Source organism: Ursus americanus, chromosome 17 (assembly GCF_024610735.1).
Source record: "Ursus americanus isolate L20-20 chromosome 17, mUrsAme1.1.p, whole genome shotgun sequence".
Lineage (NCBI taxonomy): Eukaryota > Metazoa > Chordata > Mammalia > Carnivora > Ursidae > Ursus > Ursus americanus.
In genome coordinates, this window is record NC_142143.1 from 39076177 (window position 1) to 39093264 (window position 17088).

The window sequence follows — 17088 nt, forward strand, 5'->3', positions numbered from 1 at the left end:
CTGATAAATGAATGGATAAAGAAACTGTGGTATATATGTATAACTCAGCCATAAGAAAGAATGAAATCCTGCCATCTATGACAACATGTATAGACCTAGAAGTATTATATAAAGTGAAATGAGTCATACAGAGAAAGACAAATACCATATGATTTCATTTATATGTGGAATCTAGAAAACAAAACAAAGAAACAAACAAGAAAAGCACAAACAGATTCATAAATACAGAAAAAAAAACTGGTTGGTTGCCAGGGGGAGGGCATGGGGAGATGGGGAAAATAGGTGACGGGGAGTGGGAGGTACAGACTTTCAGTTATGGGATGAAGAAATCATAGGGATGAAAGATACTTCATAGGGAATATAGTCAACGGTGCTTAATAGTGGCAGGTGGTGACAACACATGTGAGCATAGCACTGTAGAGACTTGTTGAATCAATATGTTGTACATTTGAAACTCATGCAACATTGTGTGTCAACTATACCTTAATTAAAAAAAATTAAAGACATTGTTTTAGAGATCTCCGTGGATGTAAACATGAATCACATAGGCCTTGTCTTAAAGTAAGGGTTTAAGTGAGAAAATTCAGTTCAATCAGATTAGAGAAAACCTTGAAATTACCAAGATTATAGCTTTGCTAGGGAAAATTAATTTGTCAACAGTGTCTAGGAAGGACTAGTATCACTTTTACAGCCACAAAAATCAAAGAAAACACTACTGTTATACAATCACTCTGAGAAGTTCAAAACCTATGATCTATAAACCTCAGCAAACTGGCAAACATAGCACAGTTGGTCTTTTGGAGTATACATCAAATTGAATGGAATCATGCTGGGAAGACTGAGGTTCTTGGTCTTTCTTAAGGGTATTTTTCTCTATTTACCTGGGTTCTGCCCTCTAAAATAAAGAGCAGCAGTAGACTGAAATCACCTACTGTTTGAGAACACATGGCAAATGTAGGACACATTTTGTTCAACACATGATAAGGTAGGTACCTCTTTATCCTTTATGTCACTGCCAGGGTAAACTGTTCCCAGTTTTAGTAAATTATGTGCTGTATTAAAAATAGTATGAGCTCATTATTCATTATTTGTAGTAGAGGACAAAGTTCCTGTGTGTCTCCAACTTGACTACTTCCAACAGAGAAATGGTTTTGATTTATTTGGACTAAAATATTTGGGAGTATAGTGGAAGGAGGGTAAGAACGTCTTGCTGATTTTACCCATTAAACATTCTTGGGCAAACCTAAGAAATTACTCCACAGGATGGATCTTATATTCATTCAGTAGCCCAAGTTTGCAGCAAGGAGCAAAATTCATCATCTTAACTCAGAGCAGTCTTGTTATTTCAATATGGCTGTTTCTATTTATAAAGTTACACAATCAAGTTGATTCCTTCTTCCTCCCTGTCTGAGACATGGTTTTACAAAACACACACACACACACACACACACACACACACACACACACACACACAGAGTCATTACATAATTGCATCGCCAGGAAATCCAAGCATTGTTTTCTGGTAGAGAGTAAAAGATTCGCACCTTGACTTATGTCTTACTCATCCTAAAACACATCTGCTCTTTGGGGCACTTTCTCCTGGCTGAAGAATTTGCTCTGAAGTTTTACTACATTCATTAGAAGGCCGTTTTTGCTTTTCTGACTATTCCTGTTGCGGTTTTACAGATGTCCTGTAAATGAAAGCCTGCTGCACAACAGGAAGGACCCACTGCCAAGTCCTCTGGAAAAGAGCAACGCATCCACAAGAGGATCCAGGTGGTAAGACATTTGAACAAAAGCTGTACACAACCACATTTGAAAAGAAGAAAGCAAAAGACAAGGCAGCCATTGGCACTCACTCTAACTCTCTGTTCAACATAATGGCAGCTGCACCAAATGGATATGTGTTCATGCAAGTCAATGTGGTGACAGGGTGGTGTCTACGGGAACTTTCCTCTGGAAGGCAAAATAAGCTACAAAAGGGACAGAATGAACACAGGGATAAAAGGGCACAGACTTTCTTGCAATTTCTTAAAATGGTAAATTTGATTAAAATTGAATTATTGTTTTTCAAGGCTCGAGGAGAGAAAGGGATGTATCAGTGCTGTGATACCCACACTCCACGTAGAAAGGGATGTATCAGTGCTGTGATACCCACGCTCCACGTAACATCTTTTCTCATATATCAAGCAGAATGAATTGTAGATAAAGTTAGCACCTGGGGCACTCTTTGCCTAGAAGGACTCCTTTCCTGCTGAATTCTCTGCAGCATTTTATTTCAGTTGGATTCTATCTTCTCCCTTTTAATTCTCTGAGCTTGATTTACATAAGCCATACATAAGGGCTAAACAAAATGTGCTTCCTGACTAAGGGAATTAATTTTCTGCCTCGGATAAAGAGACAAAATGTGATGCAATTCCTCCCTTGATTTTAAAATGTTTTGTTATCTTGAAGGCAACTCTCTTCATCCAATAAAAACAGAGAAGGAAAACGGGTGACCTTAAAAAAACATATTTCTGAAACCTAAGATTCTCACACACACAAATGCCTCTGATAATTCTGGGTGTAGACAGATGCTCTCTTCCTTTTTGTGCTTCCCAAACATTCTGTCAATGGTCTATTGTTAAAGTGTGGACTTTCTCCCAGACCACATCCTGTCTGTCTTATAGAGGAGAAGCATGCCACTGAAGGAGGCTGAAAGTCCTGTTCTTTGTGGTCTAGAAAGAACTAACTGCACATACCTCAAGGTATCACTACATTCAACTCAGGGCCCATAGGACTCACGCTGAAAATTACCTGATGAGCTCAGAGAACTAGGCTTCCTTCGTTTTATTGACAACTCTAAGTCTTCCACACAAAAGGAAAGAGGACATTCATTATTGTCAACATTAGTTAAAATTGTATGGATAAGGAAGGAGCAAATGAAAACATCAGAACCTCATTAAAAAAACACTCCTGCTTGAAAAACACAGCCTCCATAGAAATTACTTCTAATCTGAATAATTGCAACTTAAGAAAATATATGTTGTTATAGCCGAACAGAGAACTGACAACCTCTGACAATGAATTGTTAATTAAATAAGGTGATATTTTTAAAATGAGTAATAGAAAATATATTTTCAACTACAGAATTAAAATTAATAATTAGAGAATTTTAAAAAGCCAGAATGAAACTAAAGAGGAAAAACAAGAACATATGATTCAGAATTAGGCTAACCATCCCACTTTGTTCTGGACTGCAAGATTCCCAAATTAAGAGATCTGCACTGCGAAAATCAGGACAGTCTTGAAAAAACCAGTACGACTGGTCATCCTAAATGGACTTAATTAAAAATTTTATCTTAATGGTTTTGTATAGAAGGTAGAGATAAGGAGAGAAAACAATAACTAAAATTTGTAATGAAAATGTTGAGAAAATTGTTATACAAATTACATAGGAATGTCTCTATAAATGCCCATAGGAAATATTTCTTTGTACACATAGAAACAAAGATGTGAATCTCCTGAGCAAATATTAGCTCATGATTTAGGGACTGATTAAAACAGTACTTGCTTAACCTTTATGTATGAGCAACTCGAAAGCGCAGATCCAAATATGTAGGTGACCTCCAACTATGATACAAAACATCACAGCACAAATTTGATATATTTGTATATTGCAGCCCTTCCTCTACCATTATCCTTTTCTATTTTTCTTTGCTTCTTGTAATCCCATTTTATTTGCATATGTTTTGAAATCTTCTATGTTGTCTATGCTTATTAATTCTACTAAATCCTTTTTTCAAACAAGGCAGGATCTAAATCAGTGGTTCTAAACTGGGGGCAATTTTTTTCCCCAGGGGACAGACCATGTCTGGAGACATTTTTGATTGTCACAACTGGAAGGGGTAAGTCTATTCTAAATTAAACAAACATACTCAAAATATATAATAAAAGTAATGATTATTGAAAATCGGAATTGTAATCATTTCTGTTTTTTCTAGGTAATATTAATTAAAAATTTAATGTTGACATAAAAAGAGTGAATATAAATTTCCAAGAGTCCCAGTTGTTGCAAGCATATTTCCTATGAAGTCTATCATGTTAAAATAAGCATATATATACACATATATATACACACACTCACATATATGTGCATGTACATATATATGTGTGTATATATATACACACATATACATATACATACACACACACACACACATATATATACATGCACACACACACACTTTGCCTTGTGCATGACAAGTATGCAATAAACAGTTGATGATGGCCTAATGATTGGATGAATGACTAACAAAGATAGAAAAGTCACCTAGGATACATGATATATACCCAGAAGTGGGCACTGGAGGGATTCACATTTGTGAAATAGCAGTCTGGTTTTAGAATACAATAGGTCTAGCCTGAATCAGAAGAAAAGAACAGAGAGAACATATTGCTGGAGATGATAAACCTTGTGTTCAATGTAAGAAAGCAACACACAAGTGTGGATATCAAAAAGTCAACCACAGGAAGGAAGAAACAGCTATAAAAAGCAGATGGTTTAAAGAAAAAGGAAATGTGAAACACAACCCCCAAAATATATGGGTCAAAATAATAACAAAAGGTTCTGGCAAAAATATCACTCTGTAGAAATTCAATAAATTTTCAAAAAAAAAAGCACAATATTATATTAAAAATATGAGCATTCAGGGACAATGAAGAGAAATACATAACCTGTGTATTTTTTTGAGTCTAAAAAGTGAGCAAATTAAATTGATCCAAAGCTACACAGTAAACACTGTCAAAGAGAAGTAGAAACCAGAATAGAAGCAGTCCCATGTACACAACTAAATTTAAAGACCAATTAAGTCGTTTAGAAATTTATCTTGCATTTGAAAAGAAGTTGTTTTATGTATTGTTTCTTATAGTTGCATACCATGGTCTATATCTGAAAGGATTACCTTGAGTTGCTTCTTTCAATGCTTGTGGTGGGTTTGTCAATGACCCATTCACACATTCCCACCAGGACCCCTTTGGAACCAATTTGCAATGTGCTGACAGAAGCTACATCATGTCTCCAGGCCAAAAGAGCAGGTACTCCCTCACACAACTATGCAGCCACCCATCGGACCAAATCTAGAAGCCAGCAAATGCCTCCCTCCCCGGGTGATGACTGACTCCATCCCGATTCTCTAAACGTCACTTCTAGAATTCACATCTTACACTGCCTTGGCTTTTTGGTTCTCAGCTCTGATGGAGAGCTTCCAGATCCAACAAAAGAAGAATGCGAAAAACTGAGTAATGAAGCAAATAGAAACAAGGCACAGAACCAAGAAAGAGTTGCTTTCAGAATAGAGTTTGGATCAGCAGATTGGAACAGGACAAATTGAAGGTGGTTATCAAAATCATAAGGGGGGAGCAGCCAGGGGAGTCATGACACCACCATGAACATTTTTTATGATACTTCTGTATAGATGCACCCGGTCTATTTTCTTTAAAAGCTGAGTTAACAGAAAGATTTTCTTTCTGTACACTTAGTAACTTGAGTGTAATTATGGTTCTCCACTTATTAATGTATTACGTTTAAAGAGACATCCCTACAGTTCAGGACAGCTTGACAATCTGGAAGACACTTTAGGTTACTTCAGAATATTTTCAATATGGCAAATTCTTGCTTAATCTTGAAAATGTGACAAATTAGGCAGTCTCTGGCTAATTAAATGCTGGCTAATAGTTCACCAAACCATTTCCCTTAATTTCGAGGCACACAGGTAGACTGTAATCCCTAGCCTCTCTTGCAAATGGTTTCATCATATGACTCAGTTCTGACCAACAGAACTGAATGGAAGTGACACATGAAATTTCTCAGTCTCTTATGCAATCTTTCATTTTCTCTGTTTCACTGATGGCTGGTTGGAGGTAGGATGATGGAACCACAAGCTCTAAGGAATCTGGTTTCCTGAGTTATCATATGCATGTGTCAGCAAACTTTTTCTATAAAGGGCCAGATAGTAAATATTTCAGTCTTTGCAGGCCAGTCTCTATTGTAACTACTCGACTCTGCTATTACAGCACAAAAACAACCATAGGCCACACACACACACACCAATGGCATGGTTGTGTTCCAATAAAACTTCACTTAACAAAACCAGGTGCCCGACCAGATTTGACCTATAGACCATAGTTCATCAAGCCCTCACTATATGGAACAGGTAAATATACATAAAAAGTAAATTCCTATTGTGTTAAGCCACTGAGACCTTGAGTTCATCTGTTACAGAAGTTAGCATTACTTTAACACAATGCCATGTTGATGGTTCATAAAATTTTATACATTTCATGATGGAAAACTGTAACCTGTGCACCTCGGGTTTTCAGTTTTACAAAAGAGTCCTTTACAGCACTGAAATATAGCAATAAGTAATGGTCTGTTGTTTTGTTTTGTTTTCTTTTCTCTTTTTTTCTTTTCCTTCATGGAGATTGTGTCATGTTATTTTATTGGGAAAATGGTAAATTTTTACCAATGTTCTCTCATCTGGTGACTTTCTGCAGGCAGAATTGCGACACTTTTTAACAAATCATTCCATTTACTGGGAACAGGGGGAAATCCTGCCATGTATCCAATTAATGAACTCTCCCACAGATATTGAATTTCCCTATTGGACCAGTGACTAGAAATCCAAAGAAAAGCACTTTTTAAAGCCAAAATGGAGCAACAGTGGGGGTTGGGAGGAGAGGAAGAATTAAAAGTGAATCTTGTCAAAGATTAATTCCTCACTCTTTTTTTTCCCCCATTATGTAACTAAGTGTCCACATAGAGAGAAAAGAATAACATTGACTTTGACTATGGTTTATAAATTGTGAGAGAGAGACGGAGAGGGAGACTGACATAGGAGTCAAACACACCAAGGTTGAAATTCCTGCTCTACTTTAGCACCAATATGAGTTCAGCTCCTATATATGTTTAATTATAATAATAAACTGGGTATAGCATCCAGAAGGTGGCAGGTACTGAAAAAGTATTAGTAATTATCATTAGTTTTAATTGCTACTTGCTGCCAAGTTCACAAATTATCATTTCCAACTACACTATAAGTTTTTGTTTGAAGAAAAATGTATTTATCCTTCAAGACTTAAAATTTTGTGGATTACTAGTAATTAATAAAGGTACCCAAACATCCAATGCTTATTTTACTAGACTTGTCCCTCTTCCATTGCTCTATAGCTTGGTATTTTAGTCAAAATTTTGCTCTATCACACTCTTCTCTTCTGTATTTTTGAACTTCTCTCCCTTCACTGAATCCATCCACGTTTCATTTCATCATCTTTCTAAAACATAGACTTACTTGCGTCACATTGGCATCCTCCCTCCACCCTCTACAAAGTAAGTTCAAGGAACTTACTGGACATCTAATGGCTGTCTTCCCAATGCCTCAACTCAACTTCATCTCTCTTACTTGCATCCTACCTTCTAGGATTGCTGAATAATGTATATTGTTCCAAACACAGCACAGTATTACACATCTTGGTAAATAACTATCTACTTAAAATGTTCTTTTTTCCAAATATGTTTGGCTAAACAAATTCACCAGTCAAAACATGGTGGGAATGTTATTTTCGCTGTGCATGGAGAATTAATCACTGCCTCCTTTGTCAAACTACCAACTCTTACTATTAGTTTTTGTGGTAAACTATGAGATATATTTATAATATTATATAATCAGTAAAGAATGTTGACCACCAACTATATACTAGGTGCTCTGTTGAAATATAGTTTATATGCAATATCTCATTTATTCTTCACAATAATTTTATGAGGCAGTTTATATTGTCTTCATTTCTTAAATGAAGAAATTAAGGCTTAAGTACCAATTGACTCACCAAGGTCACTGGACTAGTAAATATTGGAGCATTCCAAAAAGAGTATTGTGGTCAGCAGATGTCAAGTGCTGCAAACAGGATGAAAACAAGAGCTAAAATGTTAATAAAAATAAATAAATAAATAAATAAATAAATAAATAAATAGGCTAATTAATTAAAATGTTAACCAAGAAGAGATGTCTTTTCAAAAAATATTGATAACCTCTAGGAAAACAGAATAGGAGTTAGAAATCAGGAAAAATAAAACAAACACAAAACCTGGAATAGTGGCACTGAATACAAACTAAACTTTCAAGAAATACATCTGCAAAGTGTTGAAGGAGTGATCATCTGAAACAGATTGAAGGAAATAATAATAATAATAATATTTAAAAATATTAGATATCTGAAACCATAAAACTCCTAGAAGAAAGCAACCTTAGCAGCATTTCTCTAAGTATGTCTCCTCACGCAAGTGGAATGAAAGCAAAATAAAACTACTGGGACTACACCAAAATGAAAAACTTTCTCACAGTAAAGGAAACCTACAGGAAGGGAAACACTTTGAAACAAAAAGGCAACCTATGGAATGGCAAAAAATATATGCAAATGATATATCCAATAAGGGCTTAATATCCAACATAAAGAACTTATACAACTCAACACCAAAACAAACAAACTGATTAAAAAATGGGCAGAAGTCCTGAATACACATTTTTCCAAAGAAGACATGCAGATAACCAACAGACACATGAACAGATGCTCAATATCACTAATTATCAGTAAAATGCAAATCAAAAGCAATGAGATATCACCTCAAACTAGTCGGAATGGCTATTATCAAAAAGACAAGAAATAAAAAGTGTTGATGAGGATGTGGAGAAAAGGGGACCCTCATACATTGTTGATGGGAATGTAAATTGGTGCAACCAGTGTGGGAAACAGTACAGAGGTTCCTCAAAAAATTAAAAATAGAAAGACCATATGATCCAGTAATTCTACTACTGGGTATTTATCCAAAGAATATGAAAACACCAATTTGAAAAGATAGATGCACCCCTATGTTTACTGCAGCATTATTTCCAAGACTGAAGAAATGGAAACAACCCAAGTGTTCACTGACAGATAAATGGCTAAAGAAGATGTGGTATGTACATACAATGGAATATTACTCAGCCATAAGAAAGAATGAGTTCTTGCCATTTGCAACAACATGGGTGGACATAGAGGGTATTACGCTAAGTGAAATAAGTCAGCCAGAGAAATAAAAATATCATATGATTTCACTTATATGTGGAATCTAGAAAACAGAACAAATGAGCAAACAACAGAAACAGATTCATAAATACAGAGAACAAACTGATGGTTGCTACAGGGAAGGGCTGTGGGGAGACAGGCAAAATGGGTGAAAGGGAGTAAGAGGCACGGTCTTCCAGTTATGGAATGACCAAGTCATGGGGATGAAATATACAGCATAGAGAATATCATTAATGATAGTGTAATAGCGTTGTGTGGTGATGGATGGTAGCTACACTTGTGGTGAGCACAGCATAAGGTATAGAGTTGTTGAATCACTATGTCGCACACCCGAAACTAAGGTAACGTGTGTCAATTATACTTCAATAAAAAATGGCAAAAAAAAAAAAATAGTGACAACCTGAGCGATTTGGAAGCTGAATCTAAAGCACTGTTTCTCAACTCGGTTTGATTTTGCCCTTTCTCTGGGTACATTTCACAACGTCTGTAGACATTTTTGTTTGTCACAAGTGAAGAATGCTACTGGCATGTAATCAGTAATAGCAGGGAGGCTGCTAAATATTCTATAATAGTAAGACTGGCCCTCACAACAAAGAATTATCAGGTCCAAAACGTGCCAAGTTTGAAAAATCCTGGTCCAAAGGATCCACTGGAGAGGAGGAGACTGAAAAAATAAGAGTAAAGAGATAAGTGCTAGGACAAAATTGGGAAGAAGGAGAAAGGGAGAGGATAATAAAAACGTTACCTTCAGAAAAGCCTTATCAAGAGCTATTAACTTCATTTCCAAGGATAAATAGATTGAAGAATTTAAGTGACTTATCTTTTCAGGATCTAGCAGAAGTTTAAGTCAAATCTTTGAACTCCTAATTTCATGTTCTTTTAACTAGGCACCTAATACATTAAGTTCAAGACTGAGGATAATTGTTGGAGATGTGATAGCATACAACCATGAAGCAATTGTGCTTAAAAATTAGTGACATATCTATTGATTTTATGTTTCTACACATATTTATTGCCTTCCTTTATATCAAAGAAAAGAAACATGTACATAATAGTAGAAAGTTTTAAGAAACTAAGAACATGTTTGACAAATTGGCATCAAATATACATACAATATTGACACTTAAAGAAGAACCATAAAAGTTGTATGAGATTTTCAATAACATTTAATCACTTTTAATTTACCCAAGAATAATTAGTAATTTCATAGTTGAAAGCATGAGATATAATTCTTTAAGGACTTTGGAAAGCACAAACTAAAATAGCAAACGATAGCATTAAAAGGCTACATCTCTACTAACGGTTACTCGAGAGAAATAAATGTACAATATTGAAAAGCTTAACATTCTGCCAGTAGAGAAAATGTTAAAATTCAAGGATCATTACAACATTCTTCATACCATTGCTACCACAAAGGCAAAAGCAATTAAAACGTCCATTAACAGCTTAACCGTGAAACTTGGATCATGAGCCATAACCAGAAAAAGAAATAATCATGTTTCTTTAAGTACAAATAAGTAAATATGCAAGCACAGCAGAAACAGGCTAGGAAGGCGGAACCATCTAGAGGGACCCAAGGGCTGACCTGTGCAGCTGTAGGCCTGGAGAGCTTTGGAAGTGCTACCATGTGAGCAAGCCAACAGGAGTGTCGACAGTCCTCAGCAATCAGGCATCTTCTCCAAGAAGAAAACAGCTGGAAGCCAGAGCCAGTCATCTACTCTATTGACATCTGCTGCTATAATTCTATCATGGGGTTTCTTTTATTTTTTTCTGTTATTTGAAAAACTCAGTAGAGACCATATGTCAACTTAATTGTCTTCTGATATTCTAGGCACTTGAGTACACCAGTGATTTATTTGCAATTCACTAGCAGTGTTAACCAAATATTTAAAACAAACCTTACTAGTCTATCTAGAAATCAAGTCAATCAAAAGTTCTTCTCTCCCACTGACACAGAGAAGTCTTCACTGTTGCAGTGTTACTAGATGAGAGTACAGTCTTCTGGAGGCACACAGCCTTGGTCTGAGTCTCTATTCCCCTCCACTCCAGCACTGAAATATTGGTAAGTAATATAACCTCTCTCTGCCTCAGTTTCTTTACCTATGAAATGAGGATAATATCAGTGCCTATATCATAGGGCTATTGTGAGGGCTGATGGACACTCCATAAGTGTTTGGCCCACTATCAGGCATATAACAAGCCTCTATAAACATTAATTAATATTAGTCCTTCTCTGCTCTGATTTCTCCTAAATATCATTGCCAGTGTAATTTTGTCTCATTCTTACATAAGAGTCTTCCCCAATGTCTATCTAATGAAGTCTGCTTCCATGTATAATCTGACCCAAACCTGTTCCTTTCCATAAACATTCTCCTCAAATTATAATGGTTTACTCACTGGGTATTCTATGTAAACCTCTCCTTCAAGAAATGCTTTTTTTTTTTTTTTTCCTATACCTGCGTCCTATCTGCCCATTGAATACCGACTACTTGGTGAAGTCTTTCCTGAATGCTCCATCCAAATAGGATTTCTCTCGCGCCTAAAATTGACAAAAATATTGCCCTCAATAGCAATCCTATTCTTACAATATATTTGCTTGTATATATTGCTATTCATATTTTTTTAAATATTCAATTTAAGGCTTTAGGTCTCTTCTGTTTTTAAAGCATTAGTGCTAACACCCTGTGAATGTAATCTTAAGAACATATCTCTACCTTAATGGTCCTTGCAACTGGTAAAGTAAGAAAATGAAACAAATGTCCATACTAACATGGACAAGGAGAGCACTGCTCTTTCAAGAATTTCCTTCAGACCTCCCTAACTGGATGCAAACTTTCCTTCCTTTTAACCTCCACAACAATTTGTTTATTCTTTTCTTTGACTTTTGAACTGACTCTTAAGAGTTGGTGAGATTTGGGAGATAGGGTATAACTAGAAAAAAAATACTGCAATTACATCATGAAGAGAAAGTACAATGTAATAAACTTAAACAAACAAAGAAACAAAAGCTTTGTAGGAACAAACCTAGATTTAAATTCTGGATTTTGGTACTAGTTAACCATCTGATCTTATGTCTCCTGCTCTGAATTTATTTCTGTGTAAATGTGGATAATAAAGCCTTCTTTGAAATGTCATGAGAAAAAAATAAGAAATTTCCCATAAAGAACAAGGTCAGTGCCCAAAATTATTTTCTATAATAATGTAAAGAATCTTGAGTTTGCATAGGTAATCAAAAAGGGAAAAGATGAGTGGGCCCAGAACTGGAAAGAAATTGAAATGACAGTAAAAATGAGAAATAAAACAAGGTGGCAGACCAAGCTGGAACGAGGCTGCGGAATGAAAAAATAAGGCTAAGGTCATAGGTATGGCCAGGGGACTTTCATGAACAAGGATGTCTAATGCTTAATTGCATGTGATTTGCTGAGCTGTAACAAAATTGAACCCCCTTTCTTAACTTTAATCTCTTGATTCTTTTTTTTTTTTAAGATTTTTAATTTATTTATTCGACAGAGATAGAGACAGCCAGCGAGAGAGGGAACACAGGCAGGGGGAGTGGGAGAGGAAGAAGCAGCCTCCCAGCGGGGGAGCCTGATGTGGGGCTCGATCCCACAACGCCGGGATCACGCCCTTAGCCGAAGGCAGACGCTTAACCGCTGTGCCACCCAGGCGCCCCTATCTCTTGATTCTTAAGTAAAGTTTCCAATGTAAAGTGACTCTCTTCCTCATTTGGATGAATGCCCAGGAAGAATGGAAAAACCAACCATATGAAGAGAGACATTAGAAAATTCAAAGAAAGTAAGAATTCAGAACAAGAGATAGCTAGAGAAAAACATAAGACCTTGAGGTATGGTGATGGAGATTCCAAATGTATGTAGCATAGAATCTGGAATTAAAGTTATTTATTTGTTAAAAGACAGTGAGACTAAGCACTCTGAACAACTTGGGATACCCAGAAAGGAGATATCTGGAAAACAGTAGCTAGATGGAACTACAATAGAAGAAGAGGTGTCAACAATTAGAGTCTGGAATGGCTATGTAGTCCTTGGGATTGTAAGCAGGCCAATTGGATGTGGAAGAATCCTTAATGAAGCAGGGTCTGTCTTTCTAATTGAATAAAACTCAATTATCCACTGAAGGCAGAGAGATAGATGCCACAAACTGATGGGCAAAAGAGAGAGACGGATTCCCTGAAAATTTCAAGAAGCCACCCTACCCAGCTATGGACTGCTTACTTCCAGATATCCTTTACATGAAGGTATTAGGCTAAGCAAAATAAGTCAGTCAGAGAAAGACTATTATCATATGATTTTTCTCATATGTGGAATTTAAAGACAGAGGATCATAGGGGAAGGGAGGGAAAAAGGAAGTAAGATGAAATCAGAGAGGGAGACAAACCATAAGAGACTCTTAACTTGGGGTGACAAACTGAGGGTTGCTGGTGGGGAGGTGGGTGGGAGGATGGGGTAACTGGGTGATGGGCATTCAGGAGGGCGCTTGATGTAATGAGCACTGGATGTTGTATGCAATGGATGAATCACAAAACTATCTCTGAAACTAATAATATAGTATATGTTAATTAATTGAATTTAAATTTAAAAAAGAAGAAAAAAATGAACTCCTGTGCTGTTTATTCTATTGTTATGTTGAGTTTTCTACTATTTGCAGTCAAATCTGATTATCTCTAATACAACTTTCTTGGTCATTTCTGCTATTTTCTTCAGTTCTATTTTTTCAAAGTTTATAAAAATCTTAAAATGTACTTTCTTGACATTTAGAAATATTCTGAAATGCTGACAAGGCATTCTTTAAATTTGTTTGAAAAAGTTTTTAATCTGATAAGTGGCATGTTAAAAACATCCCCTAAATACAACATTGCTTACCACAAAGTCTTATTGGAATATCAGATGGGTGATTGATATGTTTGTTAACCAAAGAGATGAACCATAATTCTGTTGGAAACAGTATTTATGGTGCACAAGTCTTAGGCCAAGGCCATTTAGCAAAATGGAAGTTTGACTAAACCTGCAGATGAGAGTCATGGTCAGCAGAGAAAAAGGGTCTACCTATTCTTTCCATCTAATCCTGACAAGTCATTGTGGGTACACAGAACATTAGAACAGAACTATGTGGCATTTACTTTTAATTATTTGTATAAAGTTAAATATTTTTAGTCTTTTGTTGATAATTTATACTTCCCTTCTTTTACCCTGAATTGCTTACATTGGAATGAGAACTATAAGCCTATAATTAATTATTTTTAACTGATTTTTCTTGTGTGCTTTTCTAATGTTTTCTTAAAACACAAAAGGAATAATATAACTTCAGAGCAAAAAGTACCTTAAAAATCATTCACTCCAAGCCCTCTGTTTTATAGACTAAATGATCCAAAAAGACTAATAAATTTAACTAAGTTTTTGTCAGAATAATTCTTCATTCATTCATTCATTCATTCATTCATTCATTCATGTATTAATCCATTCAACTACTCTTTAATTCTGAGGCATAAAGCACTGGGCAGAGGGAGCTGTATCACAGTATAAATAAGGCCCTGCTATCTGCATATTTTCAATTCAGTGAGAATAGAAAGAAGTCATCTGGATAATTAAAATACAATGTAAATAATTGCGCTTTAAGTATTACTACAACCAAAGAATCACAAGACAGGAAAGGAGGGGTTAGGGGTAGCTAGCAAAGAATTTAGGGAAAAAGTTGCATTTGGCTGTTCCTTAGAGGATTTGAACAGGTGGAGATAGACGAATGGACATTTCAGACAAAAGGGGTGGCTTTCTTTTTAGCTTGTAGATTGGATTTCAACACGAAGTTTTTTCGTGAATTGTTTTAGAATTACATTTGGGTGGGAAAGGAAAATCAAAGCAGTCCCTAAGCCAGAGGTGAGGACAGTAACTTTGGAAAGCTTGACATCATACTTACTGCTGCATTAAGAAGTGATGTTTCTCAGGCTACAAATGGATCTCCCTGAAGTTTAACAACTGAAAGGCTATGCAAGCCCTCAGCATCTGGAGAAAATGACTGCAGTATGGCTTAGAAACTAAGAGCTAGGAGCCACTGCTTACAAAATATCATAAATTAAATGACTAAAAAGATGTCAGTAATAAGTAAAACAGTAGGGTTTCAATTTACAAGTGAAAATCCAGACAAATGTGCAATATCAAGGAAACTAATATTTCATTTTTGTTCATATTGCAATGAATTAAGCAGTCTAAGATACATATATTCAAACAGAAAGTGTTTAAAACGCAAATGACATTTAGAAAAAAGTGATGGCATCTATATTGACTTTTACAGATAAATCTCCTTCTTTTACAATGTAATATGCATGAACAGTAGGTCCCTTTTTCTCATATTTGTGACTGCTTATGGTTATTAGTAATAAAGTGCTAAGACTAACCAGGCACTTTATCAATAAGTAGTACTAAGTGATAACAAACATGCATTTTCAGAGAAATTTGTCAATGACATTTGCTACAACTATAAATTATCAATACTCTTTTACAAAAGCTAAATATTTAGCTTTTCAGGTACACAAACTACTTACTTTCTTACACCGGTGTTCCTCTACCACTTCCCATTTCACAACATGCTTTATATTCCACCTACAAAGAAATCTGCATTTTAGCTCTGTAAGTCTGCAAGTAACCTTCAGCCACTAACCTTACTGTCTTCTGTCTCTTTAGCTTTTTCTTGGAGGGGTTTCTTCTCTCCAAATTCACAGGTTGAGTTTAATGTGAGCTGACAAGAAAGCATTGAGCTCTCTGTTTCAGTAAGTTCCAAAGGTCTTGAAGAATAGGGCTGTGACCCAGCAGTGCCAAGATTTGGTATCGGAAGAGCAGTATGAACAGGCTTTGACCCAACAGCTGGCTGTCTCAGTTTTGAGGCAACCCCAAGTACAGGCATGGCTTCTATAAAAGTATCTTCTTGCTGCCAAAGAAAATGCTTCTAACCTCAGTCTGGTAGACTCCAACTTTAGTATTTCCAGAACAAATACTTTAAACAAAACTAGCAGTCATCATGATTCAAAAAAAAAAAAAAAAAAAAAAAAAACACAACTAATAATATAACTTCCAGGAAGAAGCAAAACTTCCCTTCATCTTTAGTTAAGTATCTTTCTTTCTTGCTGGCTAGAATTCTCATATTCTCATCATTCTCTCTCTCTCTCTTAGCCTCGCTCTCTCTCTGTTCAGTGAGTCAGTGTCTATGTAATATTAAATACTCCTTTAGGGAGTAAACTTTTCTTGAAGGTAACTGTTACAAACCTCCTTCTCGAGGATTAAAGAGCTCCTAGTTATATTTTTTCCTCCCACTACAGCAGTCTGAGTCTGAGCGCTGAGAATAAAAAAGTGTGGAGAAACAAAAGGAAAAGTCCTCAGTCCAACTGTCAAGGCAGCCAAAAGACCACAATAGTGGAAGGACAGGAGTTCTTCCTGACTTCAGAAATAACCAGCCTACATTCTCTTTTTAAAGAAAACTGTATTTCCCCCAGTTAAAAAAAAAAAAAGAATGGACACGATTAATGGCCAAAACAAACAGCTGTTGGAAGAACTTTTAGCCCGGAAACAATCTCAGCAATGAAGCTGTTTGTCTGATTTCCAGCTATTTTTCACTACTGACAGCCATGAACCACTGTGCTCATTCTGTTTTATCCCATGAAATCAGGTTAAATTCATGCCATAGTGCAACTAGCTAAATCTGTTAAATCATTCAGCAGATGATACCTGTCTAGGTTATGCAAATATAGCAAATATGGATAGCAAGACACTAGATATATAGTAATGATTTTTTCTAATTTTAATAACAATAACAATATTCCCAGCTAACATGTATGTGGAATGTACTATATAGCAGTTACTTCACATGTAACCCGTGGGACCACTCAAGAACAGGCGAACTTATTCTCTCCACTATATAGAAAGGATAACTAAGACTAAGAGTCATTTAAGTAATTGGACCAAAGTCATGCAGTTAGAAAAT

The 17088-nt window shown here is 35.9% G+C and overlaps 1 protein-coding gene across 6 annotated transcripts in view; it reads right to left on the reverse strand.

Moving 5' to 3' along the window:
• NAV3 (neuron navigator 3) overlaps nucleotides 1-17088 on the reverse strand; it is a 797711-nt gene that overhangs the window by 323568 nt on the left and 457055 nt on the right. For 4 of the 6 annotated variants that reach the window (XM_087868918.1, XM_045779501.2, XM_087868916.1 and 1 more), the window contains exon 1: nucleotides 15772-16548. The exons of 1 other annotated variant lie outside the window; for it this stretch is intronic. In XM_087868918.1, coding sequence (XP_087725044.1) covers nucleotides 15772-16014 — 243 coding nt within the window. In that variant the 5' untranslated portion in view covers nucleotides 16015-16548. Of the gene's footprint in view, nucleotides 1-15771; nucleotides 16550-17088 lie in introns of those variants that run through there. One more of the 6 variants, XM_045779499.2, reaches the window with a different exon arrangement.